The sequence below is a fragment of the Hemiscyllium ocellatum genome, chromosome 5, assembly GCF_020745735.1.
Source record: "Hemiscyllium ocellatum isolate sHemOce1 chromosome 5, sHemOce1.pat.X.cur, whole genome shotgun sequence".
Taxonomy (NCBI): domain Eukaryota; kingdom Metazoa; phylum Chordata; class Chondrichthyes; order Orectolobiformes; family Hemiscylliidae; genus Hemiscyllium; species Hemiscyllium ocellatum.
Genome location: NC_083405.1, coordinates 58,850,601 through 58,867,286, shown reverse-complemented (window position 1 = coordinate 58,867,286; position 16,686 = coordinate 58,850,601). Strand labels below are relative to the sequence as shown.

The window sequence follows — 16,686 nt, the reverse complement described above, 5'->3', positions numbered from 1 at the left end:
GCTGTAGAAAGCTCTGGTACGGCCTCACTTGGAGTATTGTATACAGTCCTGGTCACCGCATTATAAGAAGGATGTGGAAGCTTTGGAAAGGGTACAGAGGAGATTTACTTGGATATTGCCTGGTATGGAAGGAATGTCTTACGAGAAAAGGCTGAGGCCCTTGAGGCTATTCTCCTTGAAGAGAAGAAGGTTGAGAGGTGACTTAATAGAGACATATAAGATAATCAGAGGGTTAGATAGGGTGGACAGGGAGAGTCTTTGTCCAAGTATTAGGACGGCAAACACGAGGGAACGCAACTTTAAAGTGAGGGGAGATAGGTATAAGACAGATGTCAGAGGTAGTTTCTTTACTCCGAGTAGTAAGGGTATAGAATGCTTTGCGTGCAACGGTAGTAATTCGCCAAGTTTAAGTGCATTTAAGTCGTCATTGGACGGGCATTTGGACAAACATGGAATAGTATAGGTTAGATGGGCTTCGGATTAGTATGACAGGGTGACGCAACATCGAGGGCTGAAGGGCCTGTACTGCGCTGTAATGTGCTATGATCTATGTATTTGGAAAGGCAAGGACTGATTCGCGATAGTCAACATGGTTTTGTGCGTGGGAAAAAAAGTCTCGAACGTGATTTAGTTTTTTGAACAAGTAATAAAGAAGATTGAGGGCGGAGCAGTAGATGTGATCTATATGGACTTCAATCAGGCGTCCAACAAGGTTCCCATGGGAGACTGATTAGCAAGGTAGATCTCATGGAATACAGGGAGAACTAGCCATTTGGATACAGAACTGGCTCAAAGTAGAAGACAGAAGTTGGTGGTGGAGGGTTGTTTTTCATTCTGGAGGCCTGTGACCAGTGGAGTGCCACAAGGAATGGTGCAGGGCCTTCTACTTTTTGTCATTTACATAAATGATTTGGATGCGAGCATAAGAGGTACAGTTAGTAAGTTTGCAGATGACACCAAAATTGGAGGTGTAGTGGACAGCAAAGAGGGTTACCTCAGATTACAACAGGATCTGGACCAGATGGGCCAATGGACTGAGAAGTGGCAGATGGAGTATAATTCGGATAAATGCTAGGTGCTGCATTTTGGGAAAGCAAATCTTAGCAGGACTTATGCACTTAATGGTAACGTCCCAGAGAGTGTTGCTGAACAGAGAGACCTTGGAGTGCAGGTTCATAGCTCCTTGATACTGAAGGTGGCGTTTGGTATGCTTTCCTTTATTGGTCAGAGTATTGAGTACAGGAGTTGGGAGGTCATGTTGCGGCAGTGCAGGACATTGGTTAGGCCACTATTGGAATATTGCGTGCACTTCTGGTCTCCTTCCTATCGGAAAGATGTTGAGAAACTTGAAAGGGTTCAGAGAAGATTTATAAGGATGTTGCCAGGGTTGGAGGATTTGAGCTAAAGAGAGAGGCTGAACAGGCTGGGGCTGTTTTCCCAGGAGCGTCGGAGGCTGAAGGGTGACCTTATAGAAGTTTAGAAAATTATGAGGGGCATGGATAGGATAAATAGACAAAGTCTTTTCCCTGGGGCCAGGGAGTCCAGAACTGGAGGGCATAGGTTTAGGGTGAGGGGGAAAAGATATAAAAGAGACCTACGGGGCAACCTTTTCATGCAGAGAGGGTGGTACGTGTATGGAATGAGCTGCCAGACGAAGTGATGGAGGCTGGTACAATTGCAACATTTAAGAGGCATTTGGATGGGTATATGAATAGGAAGGGTTTGGAGGGATATGGGCTGGGTGGTGGCAGGTGGGACTAGATTGGATTGGGATATCTGGTCGGCATGTACGATTTGGATCGAAGCATCTGTTTCTGTACTGTACATCTCTATAAATCTTAAGTCACTGGCTACGATGGACAAGGCTTTGCTGTAATTCGTCTCAAGACTGTGTGTGTTTGTCACGTTGTATGCTTATTCACGAACACACTTCACTTTTGCATGGGGCGAGCTATTGACTGCAGTCAAGATAGTGGAGATGAACTCATGTGACAGGTAGTATGGACTGCATTTCACTGTTAAATATTCCAGGTCTGGGGAGCAATGACTCACCAGAGTCATGATGTCTGAGCAATGGGCATTTTTGATTGAGGCAGACCCCACTGCCCCTTGCCTTCCCCAAAAATGTAAGCAGTCCATTCAATGAATTGAGAAGACCACAGGTGTGGCAGGGGTGAGCTTTATCTCTGATACAGCAGTCCCTCATTTCTCTTTGCCAGGTTAATCAAGCTTTAATGTTGTCCATCTTATTTTCCATGGCTTGGATGGTTGCCAACCGTATGCTAGGGAGGGAATGCTTGAAACCTTAGAGTTTGTCTCACTTTGAATTACTTTGAATGATACTAATATTTTAAAAAGGATTGCATTTTACTTGACAAAATCATTGAATCATTATCTCATTGCTTTCCTTTTGAGAAACAATTGTATCCCTAAATGAATTGATCACTGTTATTATCGCATTAGCCAAATATTTACATTTTTCACTTGAATAGTAATAGTTTTAAGAATTAATACTTTATTGTGGAACAGGAGATGTGCATAAAAAACATTGAATTCAATTAGGTCAAAGACTTTGCAACTACAAGAAATGCATTCGTAACTATTTATTTGGATCACAATTGGCGTAATGATGATACTTGTGTTATGGTTGAATGGATGCTGTATTCACTTTTCATATGTTAATGTTTGATCTGCAACTATAAAATTATCTGCTGTTTTTACCTACTGATTTTATTCTACGAAAGCTGATTAGCAAGGCATAGCAGCCATCCCTACTAATTTTATTGTGGGAACATTTTTAAACCACTATTACAGTGAAATTCAAATTTAGTTAGCACAAAGAAATTCAATTATCTTCATCTTTACAAGCAGCAGAATTTAATCTTAGTAACTTGGTTTTCAATGGACGATTCAAGTAATTCTTGGTACTGTATGTATTGCCTTGTACAATGTGTTCTTACTTTGTTTCATTCAGGAAGAACAAAGAGAATTAAGAGAAATTCCAAGTGACCCTCAAGCGGAGCAAGAAATAATTAACAGCATTGAAGAAATTTATTTCAACAATGACTCATTTGATGTTGTGAACTATGAGCTGGAGGTAACAGTAACATGTTTTCTTCCTCTTTGTTTTGTAAAAATGCTGAAGATGCACTTGTAGCTTTTGAATTGTCTGAATGTGACACAAGGTGGGTTAGCACTGCTGCCTCTCAGTGCCAGAGACCCGGGTTCAATTCCCGCCTCAGGTGACTGTGCAAACTCCACACAGTCATTCTCCCTGTGTCTGCGTGGGTTTCCTCCCACAAACCAAAAATGTGCATGTTAGGTGAATTGGCCATGCTAAATTGCCCGTAGTGTTAGGGGAATGGGTAAGTGTAGGGGAATGGGTCTGGGTGGGTTGCGCTTCGGAGTGTCGGTGTGGACTTGTTAGGTCGAAGGGCCTGTTTCCACACTGTAAGTAATCTAATTATAACCAAGCCCCCACACCTGGAAATTTATGGGACTGACTACAGTACTCATTTTATACCCTGCCTTATTGCGCTTCATGGAAGTGAAGATTGATAAAAATTAGCCCCAAGCATTGATGGGCACATGGCAATTGAGATTCACTTTTAGATTGTAATCCGTTATCTTTGATGCGGTGCATCCGTGCTATTAATGTTGTACTAATTTAAGTTGCTTTTTAACCAATGTATTGTTTTTGTGAGCACTAGATTGATAGTTACACTGGTTGCTGTCAATGCAAAATCTCATTTGATTTTCTGTACATCTTTTACTTAGTCTGGGTAAGACTGTGATGAGTGAGTTGAGAATATTTTAAATGCTTCTGAATCTCAGAATTATGACAGTACAGAGGGAGGCTATTCAACCCATTGTGTCTACACCAATTCTCCAAATGAGCTTTTCAATAATGTCATTATCCTGCCTTCTCTCCATAACCTGCACATAGATTGGTATTTGAAAAGGAACTAACTAAGCATTTCAATACAGCAATTGAACTGACCTCCACTACACTTTCAGGCTGTGCACTTACTTTGAGTGCAGGTTATGGAATTTTAACTTCCATCATCTGATTGTTATATCTGAGACTTTTCATGAACTAAAATACTTTAAAGAAGGAAAAGTGGGCCTTAAATATCTCAATGTGACCACATTGAGAAATGATTTGAAGATGCTGCTGTTGTACTTGGGTGATTTTTAACTTTGTACACCAACACCAGGTTATAGTCCAACAGGTTTATTTGGAAGCACAAGCTTTTGGAGCGCAGCTCCTTCATCAGGTGGTAGTCAATCACGTGATGAAGGGGCAGCACTCTGAAAGCTAGTGCTTCCAAACCAACCAGTTGGACTATAACCTGGTGTTGTGATTTTTCACGTTGAGGAAACCCAATTGTGTTCCATGTGAAATAAATAATGCCATCGGAAGACACCACAACCAGTCAGTGTTATGACTATGGTGGTAGGATTGGGCAAATCCCATTGCTTCACAGATTGTGCCATTTGAATAAAAATGTGTTGATTCAGAAACCAAAATGGCTAACTTTCTTTTACTATTATTCAGAATAAAAATGATGTTTAGGCTTCTTTAGTAAACAGAATCTGTTTATTATAAACAACCTTTATTCTTAAAGCAAGTGGCAAACGCTGGTTAAAATCTAAACTTTGATTTAGTATTAAACTATATCCTCATCATCTCAGACGCAGGCACATCTTCACAACACACAAAGGCACATCTCTGTAGCGAAGATGCATTTTTAAAATAAGTGCAAGGGAAGGAAACGACCCCAGTTGTCTGAGAGTCTGGAAAGTAAAGATATCAAGTGATGACTTCTCTCATCCATTAGATTTTCCTGGCAATGAAATCAAATTGTAGACAGCTGCTGACTGTAATCAGAAGTGTAGTTCTACGCAAACCTACATTGAATCTTGAGAACATGGTCATTGTCCAACTTTACTGGTTTCACAAGATAGTCAGAAAAACTGAAAAGGTTTAGAAACTTTATCAGGTTTTCAATAACTGCTATTGATGAGAGATTTCAGGATATTTACTTGCAACATCTGGAATGTCTTTGATATTGGTTTCTGGATCTGAAAAACATAATTATAAGTCCAAAGAAGATTACTTGGCAAATGTTAGCATTGGATTTACATGGTCTTTTCAAAGTCAGCCTTTTCCAGTACTGAAAACAATAAACCACATCTTGTCATCTTGAAAGCTTTGGATGGCTATATTCTGCAAAGTCTCATTTTTCTGTAAACAGAAAGTGACTTAAAGTATACATTAACATTAACCTGTTGACCTCACTCCTTGTTGAAACCTTGTTTAAATGTACAAATTGTTCCAATCTTCCAATTTTTCCCCAAAATTCTTCAAGATAAATATTTGCATCTTCTGTTTAATTCAGTTGTATATGGTTTCATGCATAGGGTTGCTAGCCAGTTGACCAGTTCAGAAAGATGATAGATCTAGAGTGTGCACTATATACAAGCTTTATTCCAAAAGGACATTCCAAGCAGCATATCTAAAAAAAGGAAAAATAAATTTGAGTATTGTTGAAAAAAGACATTTTGCTGAAGCTTTTCATTTTGCACTCTTAATTTGCAATAAATATCAGTGAGAAGAAAAACAATGTTAATATGTTGTGAGAGGAGAATACTGGCAGGTTCACGAGGACCCTGGTTGAAGTTGGTATTGCCATGGAGAATGCACCAGTTAGATGGTGACTGACAATGGAATGCTAAGCTTTATTTCAATTTTAGATGGGTTGACTCTCATTGTGGCACTGCCTTGTGAAACAAACCAGAGAGTGTCATGTATGTTGCTGTGTTGAAATAGGTGCACTATGTGTCATCATTAACTGGTGCATTCTCCATGGCAATGCTTCTACCAATCAGAGTCTATTTGCCAACTAGTGACCGTATTCTCATATAATAATGTGTTATTTGACTTTTACTTTGGTATTTCTTCCCGGTCTGACTGATAAGTACGTGACAAAAAGCATCAACAAAATGTTTTACTTTTTCAGCTTTAAAATGTTAACACTTAAAAGATTCTAAGGACTCTGAAACAGTGTAGCCTTATTTCTCCCTGTCGATACTCATTTTAAACTTAGCACCTTTTGAGCTTGACATCAAATATTTTTGTTTCTCTCTGGGTTAGGTGGTATTAAGATTTACTTTTAACTGAAGAAAGTCTTGCTTATTGGCTCCTTCCCTTTTTAAGCAAGCTACTTTTTAATTGTATTATATGTGCGCCAAAAAGAAATACAAAATATTTGTTGCAAGCGACTGAGGGGATTCCCCTGTGCTCCCCCTCCCCCCAGCTGATCAATTGCTGATCACTGTGTGGACATATTGCCTCCAACCCCCCGCGCAGTTCCGGTAATCACTGCTGTACATGAACTTCAGAGATCTGTACAGCAGTAGAAAACATTACAGAGAATGTAGCCCCCCACTGTCAGCCAACCCCTTTACAGGGGAGCATGTTCCCAACTTTTCGAGTTGATCATAATGATAAAGTTTTGTTAGGTTCTTTTCCTGAGGTTTCTCACACAAAATGCAATTCACACACACTAACTTCTGCGAACAGGTAAAGTTTATTAAAGCCAGTACAAGTCAGGTGACCCCTCCTTTGACCCTCCTCGCAGGCGTGCAAAGTGGAGTCAAAGAAGCTCCAAACAAAGGAAATACATTCCCTTTATTCAGGTCAGTTGGTAATGCTTCCAGGTACTCTGGCCGCTCCCCATGTTACCCCAGTTACAATGGTAGGATGAGGTCTTCCTCGGAGGTAATGTAAATGCCCTAATCCTGGGGAATTGTTTTGCAAATGATTTCCTGACTCAATGATTCCCCAAGACAATGTAGATGTGATATGTCCTAGCTTCAGGGCATAACTATGAAAGCATTTCTGAATGGAAGGGGCTGAATGAGTGTTCAATTTGATAATAGCAGGGCAGTAGTAGTAAATGGCTGGCCAAATGAATTGCGAATCATCCACATTCTGCACGAATGTCGTCCCCACCCTCTTCCAGAATGTTCAGCTGGAGAAAGACAATACAGTTTAACCCAATAACATTGCATTAATGTTCAGAGAGATAGTACAATTTAATTTTTTAACATTACCATTTGTCATACCTGGAACCACTCTTGCAAATCTCCATGATCCCCTTTGATGTATGTACATCCCTTCAAAAGTGCAGCACCCAGACCTCCAGCTGAACCAGTGTTCCATGTGGCATCAGTGTAATCTCCCTTTTCCTGCTCTGCACCCCTTCGCTGACAAAACTCAGGATGCTACTTAGCTTATTAACCATGCTATTTACCTTCATTCCACTTCAAATAACCCATGCATGCATGCCCCCCTGTTTTTATCTGTTTCTTAATATTTCAGGTATTATTTGTCTTCCAGGATGTAGTTCAATGTTACAAACAGAATAGCAACAAAGAAAATAATTCTGTAAATATTATACTGAATCTTCTTAAAATTAGCCATTCTTTTTGATGACCTATAGCACGGAAAGTTTATTGTGACCAACGTTTGTCAGTGATAGCTTTTGACTTAATTTTTTATACCAAAACTTCAGTGGTTGTTAATTAATATATTTACTTTGGGCAGTTGATTTTGTTAATTTCTTGTTGGTCTGCAGAAACTTCCCTCTGTTCTCAATCTACAAGACCTTGAAGAATATAGAGATAAACTGAAACAACAGCAAGCTGCTGTAAGTACTTTATTTGTTACTAATTAATAGTAGAAATCAAAATGCTAGTGCGGCCTCACTTGGAATTTTGTGTGCAGGTCTGGTCGCCCCTCTGTAGGAAGGATGTGGAAGCATTGGAACAGGTGCAGAGGAGATTTACCAGAACGTTGCCTGGTCTGGAGGGATGGTCTTATGGGGAAAGGCCAGGAGACTTGGGTTTATTCTCATTGGAAAGAACGCAGCTAAAAGGGGATTTAACAGAGACATACAAGATGATGAGAGGATTAGATAAGGTAGACAGTGAAAGTCTTTTTCAGAGGATGACGAGGTCAGCTTGTATGAGGGGGCATAACTACAAATTGAGGGATGATAGATTTAAGACAGATGTCAGAGGCAGGTTCTTTACTCAGAGAGTGGTAAGGGTGTGGAATGCCCTGCCTGCCAATATAGTTAACTCAGCCACATTCGGGAGATTTAAACAATCCTTGGAGAAGCATATAGGTGATGATGGGATAGTGGAGGGAGATGGGCTTAGATTAGCTCACAGGTCAGCACAACATTGAGGGCCAAAGGGCCTGTTCTGTGCTGTATTGTTCCCATCTATTAGGATAGGTAGGTAATTCACATGAACTAAGCATCATCTTGATTTGTGATGTGTCTTCTCTCTGGTGTTGTGTTCTATCAAAATGAAAGTCTGGAAGCGCTGTGGTTGCTGTTTAAAACTATTCCTGCTTGGCTATACTTAACCCAATTGAATCAGTCTAGTGTTTAGCATACCTTGTTGGCATGACTAATTTTTATTATTTTCTGATTTGAATTTCTTTATTTACAGGAACTTAGTGCTGAGACTTTGGTAGACAGATATAGAAATTACATGTATAAAGGTGAAATTTGGGGGTTGCTGGAAATCCAGAAGAAATGTTGAGAATGTAAGCGAAACTCAACAAATCTGGCAGCGGAGAGAGAAACAGAGTTAACATTTGGAGTCAGATATAAGTCTACATTTCTAAAGAAGAGTCGTACCAAACTCAAAATGATAACTCTGTCTCTTTCTCTCCAATGAAGCTATATGGTTTATTGGTAACCACCTTGTTTTCACAGTTGTAAGCTAAATTTTAAAGTATGTTACTTGCACAATTTAAGAATTAGGTACATAAACAAAAGTTGTTCACTGACCAGTGGAAGACTGTTAAAACTTGTTCTGTGTTCTGTGCAATACTTCTACTCAGACAATATTTCACCAACATGGATGTGTGTTGAAAAACAATCAAAATGCTGGATAGACACAGCATGTTGGTCAGCCTGTCTGAGGAGAAAAGACAGGTTTTGATGTCTTTTTCAAAAGATGGTGTAAATTTTGTTAAAAAAAGTCTTTTTTTTGACAGAAATGAGAAAAGAACTGTTTAAAAGCTGAAGATTGCTGCATGTTTTGAAAACAGGGGCCTTAATACTCATTGCAAGCATTATTTACACAGTTGCTTGTTAACCAGGATGTATTTGAAGTGTAGTTTCTGGATGAGCTAGAGCTAAAAGGTTGTGTACAAATGAAGCTTTGGTTGGTCTGTGGACTATGGCCAATTATCAATGACAAGAGTTTTTTGCCCATCGATATCAGTGATTAGTTCTCATGTAGCTGAACAGTTTGCGGCTGGGCACAACAGCTTCTCTTGCGCCCTCCCTCTGTTTTTTGCGGTCCTAATTTGATGCCAGGTGGTCCGTCCAGTTTCATTTCTTTGAAATTTTGTAGCATTTGATATGGCTGGACGGCTTGCTAGGACATTTCAGAGAGCAGTTGAGAGTTAACCACAATACAGTGGGTCTAGAGTCCCACGTAGGCCAGACCAGGATAGAAAGGCAGTTTTCGTTCCCCGTAGGACATCAGTGAACTGGATGGGTTTTTCTGGCAATTGACAATGGTTTCATGGTCATCGGTAATCGTTCTACCACATTCCACCAGTGCTGTAGAGAAAGTCGAGGCTATAACTTATGGTCTGGAGTTATTTGTAAGATTTCTTCAGATAAGAGGATTACTGTTCTGTGGAACATTCCGCGATATTCCTGAATCTTGTATTGAACTGAGTTGGCACTATGCAGGTTAGAATGAAAGGACAAGAACAAGTTCAAAGGTCAGTGGAGTCGGCATCACGTGTGTGTACAGAAAGCAGGTGCTCAGCAAATGGATAACCCTAATTCATAGGTGAAGTCTGGAAAGCATCCTTATAACATGTCATGCATTTTCAAATGTTAGAATAAACCAACCGCATTTCCAAGGCGGTGAATACTTAATTTCATAAACATCCTGCATGATCTAAATAAAACCCGAAAGAACAATGGATGCTATGAATAAAAGACAAAAATAGAAATTGCTGGAAAAACAGCAGGTCTGGCAGTATATGTGAAGAGAAATCAGAGTTAATGTTTTGGGTCAGGTGACCCTTCCTCCAAACACTGACAGAGGATTCTGAGAAAGGGCCACTTAACCTGAAATGTTAACTCTGATTTTTCTCCACATATGCTGAGTTTTTTCCAGAAATTTCTACTTTGGTCCTGTATGATCTGTTTTGGGTTAGAGTTTGTACCTGGAACTTCTCCAGTATTTATACACATGGCTTGCGTGAAAACTGGAGTGGTATGAATTTATTTGGAAGTGAAATATCAGTAAGATACAGCTGCAAAGAAAATTATTGCCTGGATCTTCCCTTTATCTTCATTTTAATGTAAATAGTACAGTTCCATGCATAAACCAACAGGTGTGTTGACACTTCTTTCTAATTGAAGCTGTATCTCCAACCAGCATAAGTAGAAATTAGGTCTCACAATGTTGTAGCTTTCAGTTTAATTTCCCTAATAAAATCTATTAAGTAGGTTTTGGACCGTATTTTCTATTTCAAAACCTTCCAAGTCTGTTACAGTTAGGTCCAATAATTAGATATTTATGTGTAGTGGACTCAAATTGCATTGGAGCATGGAGATTTACATATTAGTAAATATTTTCTTCAAAATTAAAAGTGAATAAGTTATGCAGTAGGAATTGTATTCATTAATTAGTCATGATGATGTCTCTATAGGCATGAGAACTCTTATTAAACTGAGCGTTGTATTTATTCAAAGGTATCAAAGAAAGTAGCAGATTTAATCCTTGAAAAACAAGCTGCATACGTGAAGGTAAGGGACCACGGATAACTGGTAAATAATCACTTTTAATTAACCTCAATCTTGTTTGAGGTGAAAAAAAAACTTGTTCCACTCATGTAATTTGAACAGTAAAGTATTGCGACTATTTCCTCTGGAACTGGCACAATTTTATGGAGGATTTCAGAACTGAAGATATATTATGTGCTGAAATAGAAAATTTATTACAGGTACAGTATCGCATCAAATCACTTGCATTCCAATTTAATAAATGGAATATGGGGAAACGTAGTTTATTGCTCAACCAGAGGCATTGGAAGTATAAAGCTACACATTCTTAAAAAGAGGATGACTAGTATTTTTGGACTGAACTTAACAACATATAACAGCTGGTTATTGAGCCTTATTGGAAAATTTTGGGAATGGATCAAGAAATGAATGAAATCTGGAATACAAATTTAATGATAATCTTATCATTGCAAAACCTAACTTTTTTAATAATTTAAAATAAAATCCTCAACAGGTCAAATGTGAATTGGAAAAGCAAAATAAACATTTCAAAACAATAACCTTTCATCAAAGATTAGACTGGGTTTATAAATAACTTGGTGATCTCAGCACAATAGTGAACTCCAGAGAACAGCTGGATTTTGAATGTTCCAGTTCTTGAATGTTATCTTCTCATCCTACTGTGATAAAGTTGCACATGTGTTGATTGAAAGTGAGTTTTCTCTTAGACAACTTTGGTGGATAATAACGCTGACTTGTGTGAAATGGTTGTTTGGGAGAGTTGTGAAAACTCAGAACCATACCTGAATATGAGTCATGCCCTTATACGATGGCCTGCAGTTCTGAAGAAGGGGCATTGGACCTGAAATGTTAACTCTGATTTCTCTCCACAGATACTGCCAGACCTGCTGAACTTTTTCAGCAATTTCTGTTTTTGTTTCTGATATACTTAAGAGAGGTCACCAGGACATTTTCAGGTGGAAATCTATTTTCTAACTCTTGCTTTTTTTCAAATCTTTTTTCTTCCTGCCCATTCTTTGTTCCTCTTCTGAAGACACTGACTCTTGGGTAAGATGTGGTACTATGGTTGTTCATTCCCTGATACTCCCCAAATGATTGTCAAAAAAGGTCCTTATTGTTTGTCATTTTCCCCACAAGTGGTTATTTTGCCAATGTTCACTGGCAACCCAGGTGGTTGTTCAGCTGTGTGGTAAGCGCAGGCTCTTGGTGACATTATTTGCATGCAAGTTTTAGGTTTTCCTTATGTGTTAATGACACGTAGTTCTACTCCACCCACATGAACATATGTTTTGAGAGCAGCAGTAGGCCACTTGGCCCCTCTAGCCTGCTTCAACATTCAAGAAAATCATGACTTTGCTTGTTCGTAGGATGTTACCTAAACCAGATTTATTACCCAGCCCTTATTCCCCACTAATATCCTTTTAAGGAAGGAAATCTGTTGTTCTTTACAGTTCTGACCTTTATGTGACTCCAAACTCTCAGCAGTACGGTTGACTGTTAATTGCCCTCTGAAATGGCCTAGTAAGCCAATCAATTGTATCTCATGACAAAAAAAGCCCCCAAAGAGGGAGTAACCAGACAGGGAACTTGGCATGGGTCCAGGTATCGGAAATGGCAACAGTAAACCCAGTCCTTGCTAATATCTGAGGGGCTGGATCCAAAATTGAGAGAGCTGTTTCACGGAGAAGTCAAGTAGCTGTCTAACATTTATCTCTAAAATATGATACATGAACAGGTCTATAGAGGTTCGGGTTAACTAAGAAGAAATGAGGTGTCAAGCTGATGAAACTGCAAGACAAGGGGCTACTTGCGTGCTATACAGCAAACCATGTACAGGGCTAAGTGATTTTACAAGCAATGGAAAAAAAAATTCTCCTAATCACTGCCCTGAAAGGGTGATAGCTACTTTTAAAACAACGTCCCCCTAGACTGACCCCAAAAGGGAGCATCCTTTTGAAGTTAACCTTAAGAAAACTGCTCAGGGCATTATACAGTTCAGTCAAGTCACCACTGAATCTCCAAAGCTCAAGTGGAGTCAAGTCCAATCTGTCCAACTTGTCCTCATAAGACACCCCATTTATTCGAGGTATCAATGTGGTGAACCTTGTCTGAACAGCCTCCAATGCATTGATAGGAGAAAGTGAGGACTGCAGACGCTGGCGATCAGAGCTGAAAAATGTTGCTGGAAAAGTGCAGCAGGTCAGGCAGCATCCACGGAGCAGGAGAATCGACATTTCGGGCATAAGCCCTTCTTCAGGAAGAAGGGCTTATGCCCGAAACGTCGATTCTCCTGCTCCTTGAATGCTGCCTGACCTGCTGTGCTTTTCCAGCAACACATTTTTCAGCTCTAGTGCATTGATAGCTTTTCTTTAAAAATGGAGACCAAAAATGCACACTAACTTTGACATGTTGCCTCTACAAGCCCCTGAATATCTAAAGTAAACAAGCAGGATGTTGGAAGAATGCCGCAAGCCAGGCAGCGTCAGGAGGTTATTGCTCTCAAAATATGGGACAGCATCCTATCGCCTTCCCTGTCCTATCTTCACACTAACTCATGCACTGGAAAATCTAAATCTCTCTGCATCTCAGAATTTTGCAATCAATACTCATTTAAGTAATACTCTGCTTTGTTATTCATCCTCTCAAAGCAAACAATTCTTGGAGTAATATGCAAATTTGATATGTATGCCTTTGCTCTCCTGGGCCAAGTCATTTATGTAAATTGTAAAAAGGTGAGGCCCCAGTGCAGACCCCTGCGGCACTCCATTTGTCGCGTCTTTCCACTCCGACAAAGACTGATTCATAAATACCGGTTATTGCCAGCAAGCCAATTTTCTACTTGTGTTGATCTGTTTACCCCTATACCATGAGATTTTCGAATCTGAGAAGTGCAGTCTGGCCAATGGTAATGGACTTTAAGCACTTCACTGGAAGAGGAGGTTCCACAGGAGCCACCACGCATAATGGTGTGGGAGGCAGCCTATTATTGTTCAAGATGAGATTGAAGACTTGCATCAGTTTTCAACCAGAAGTACTGAGTGGATGATTCTTCTTGGCTTCCTACAGAGGTTCAGCATTGTGTATGCCAATCTTCAGTTAATACACTTCACTCCACATCACAAATGGCAAAAACTAGAATCTGCGAAGCCTGCGTTCTGACAATATTTCATGGATTTCTTGAAAACATATGCTCCAAAATTTGGCACTCATCTCACAGTTGTTCTAGTACAGTTCCAACACTGGGATGTGCACAACAATATGGAAAGTTGCTCAGATATGTCCTGTACACATAAAGCAGGGCAAATCCAACCCAGGCAGTTAGTATCCCATCTGTTTACTCTTGATCTTCAGTAAAGCAGTGGAAGATATAATCAATAGTGCAGTCAAGCAGCAACTGCTTTGCAATAACTTGCTCACTGATGCTCAGTTTATGTTCTGCCAGGGCCACTTAGTTTCTGACATTATTCCAGCCTTTGTCCAAATATGGACACGAGTTGAACTTCAGAGGTGAGATGAGAGTGACATTCTTTACATCAGTGTGTGCCATCTTTGAGGTACTGCAAAAATTTACAGTTCCTGAGATAGCACTTTCTAAACCAGTGATCACCACCACTTGAATGAACAAGGGGAGCAATTATGTGGGAACAGCACCACTTAGGAGTTTTCTCCCAAGCCACATGTAATCCTACCTTGGAAATATATTGCCATTCCTCCACTTTTTTGCTGGGTTAAAATCCTGGAACTTCTCTCTCTCAACACAGTGTGAATACCTGCATGAAATGGACTGCAGAGATTTAAGAAGGCAGCTCCACCTTTTTAATGACAACCTGGGATTATCAATAATTCAGCTAGTGAAGACCACATTGCCTGAACGATCTTTTCAAAAATGTATCCAATCTGTAAATAAAGCGTATAGTTTAAATTAAAGCGCTCAAATTTATTGCACTGATAATTCTGTTCTTGTCAATCCTTACTGCACTTCAGCTTAATAAAAATACCAGATTGTAGGATTTAATTTCTTGGAGTAAATAGATTTATTCTGCAGTGGAAAATAAATAAATATAAAACATTTCATTTGTAGCAGCTAAAATAAGATGGAATGTTTTAGCCTCTCCTTCAGTTCAAGGCAAACAAAGTAGTTAAGCAGAGGAAGAAACTTTACTAATTCTGCCCAGCAGTAAGCCAAAGTGATGTGGGTACCATGAGGACAGGAACCCAGAACATGTTTTATTGAATGGAATTTGCTTATTTTATTAAAGCACCAGTCTATGGAAGAGGTAGTTGGCCTCGCTGCTGCCTGACTTGACTGAGACCTTGGACTAGGTGAGTCTGTTCTGGAGAGAAAGGTAGGAAAATTAGAGCAACAGAGGAGAAGGTTGCTGTCTCACCACCACTGGGCAGGATGGTGATGTGAGCTCATCCTCTGCTTGAGATGGAACCTGTGGTGATTCAATAACTTTGGAAAATACTCATGTTCTCTATTTTAAGCTACTGATTTAACAAGAGACATGCATTTTGAAGCTTTTTTTTGTCTAATAGTCATCAGGAAAGAATTGCAAGCATTTCAAAGGGAACAAAAATTTATTTTAAGTGGGAAAGGGATGCTGAGTCCTCTCAATATCACTCAGTCTTCTCTCTGTCATTCAGTACCCTTTTCTCATAACAGTATAAATTCTTGTTCTCCTTGAGGTTTGCTATTCTTGTACAGTACTTCCAACTTCATGACTGCAATCAAAGTTCAGACATGGGAAAATTTGTCCTGGGGTAGTCAGGGGGAAGGAGTCATTGGATGTTGGAAATACATAGAATCTCTACAGTGTAAATAAAGGCCATTTGGCCTATTGGGTCTGTATTGACCCTCTGAAGAACATCCCACTTTACCCCGTATTTACCGCAGTTAACCTACCTAGCCTGCACATCCCTGAACACTATGAGGGAATTCAGCAAGGCCAATCCACCTAATCAGCCCATTTTTGGCCCATGGGAGGAAACCAGAGAACCTAGAAGAAACCGGTACAGATGCTGGGAGAACATGCAAACTCCGCATCGGGTTTAGTCCAAGGCTGGAATTGAATGTGGGTGCGTGGTACTTTGAGGCAGTAATGCTAACCATTATGCCACCATGCCACCCAGTACAGGTCAGAGATTCATAGAAGACTGAGGGGAGCTATTGTCCATAGATGTTGGTTGTTAGGACCCAGTGGAGCAGTGAGAAGTTAGTCTGTTGGTGGCTAGAACTTTGGTTTTATTCACATGAACCAGTACATTCTGTAAAGAGTACTATATGGTGCATGAATGCAGCTTGCCTTTTTAACTCATGATGGGAAGTTGTTTTCTGTAGTGTACTATGTTATTTGCATTCGAGTAATGTTTAATCAGTGATTTGAATTTGTTCTAAGAGTCTTATTTCTTCAGTCAAAAAAACATTTGGAGTCACTTAAGTCAATCACCAAAATTTCTTGTTAAAATTTCCCGATGTTTATAAAGATCATTAGCTAATTAATTCAAGATGGAAATTGCTGTAAAGTGAAAGTTGGGTAAATGTGTCCTGTCTAACTTTGACCGTTTCGCAGTAACCATTTTTAATTCAAACACATGACGCAGTGAGATAGGCAAAGGCAACAAGGTTTGGGAAGGTCCAACACAACTTTTTTGAACACTTTTTCAAGGGAAAAAATGTTTAAACTCTATTATTGTATTTGAATAGAGTTCCATTAATTTTTTCACAGGAGTCTTCAGTAAGCATGCTTTAATATCTAAGTAAACGGTCTCAAATCTACACTAGCTATTTTCTTCTGACACATACTTTCAAGGATTTGCTGCCCTCTAT

At 39.6% G+C, this 16,686-nt stretch overlaps 1 protein-coding gene across 1 annotated transcript in view; it reads left to right on the top strand.

Moving 5' to 3' along the window:
* vps50 (VPS50 EARP/GARPII complex subunit) overlaps positions 1-16,686 on the top strand; it is a 192,079-nt gene that overhangs the window by 31,842 nt on the left and 143,551 nt on the right. Inside the window, exons 3-5 of the mRNA XM_060824779.1 lie at positions 2,975-3,097; positions 7,644-7,715; positions 10,806-10,859. Of these exons, the coding sequence (XP_060680762.1) occupies positions 2,975-3,097; positions 7,644-7,715; positions 10,806-10,859 (249 nt within the window). The remainder of the gene's footprint in view (positions 1-2,974; positions 3,098-7,643; positions 7,716-10,805; positions 10,860-16,686) is intronic.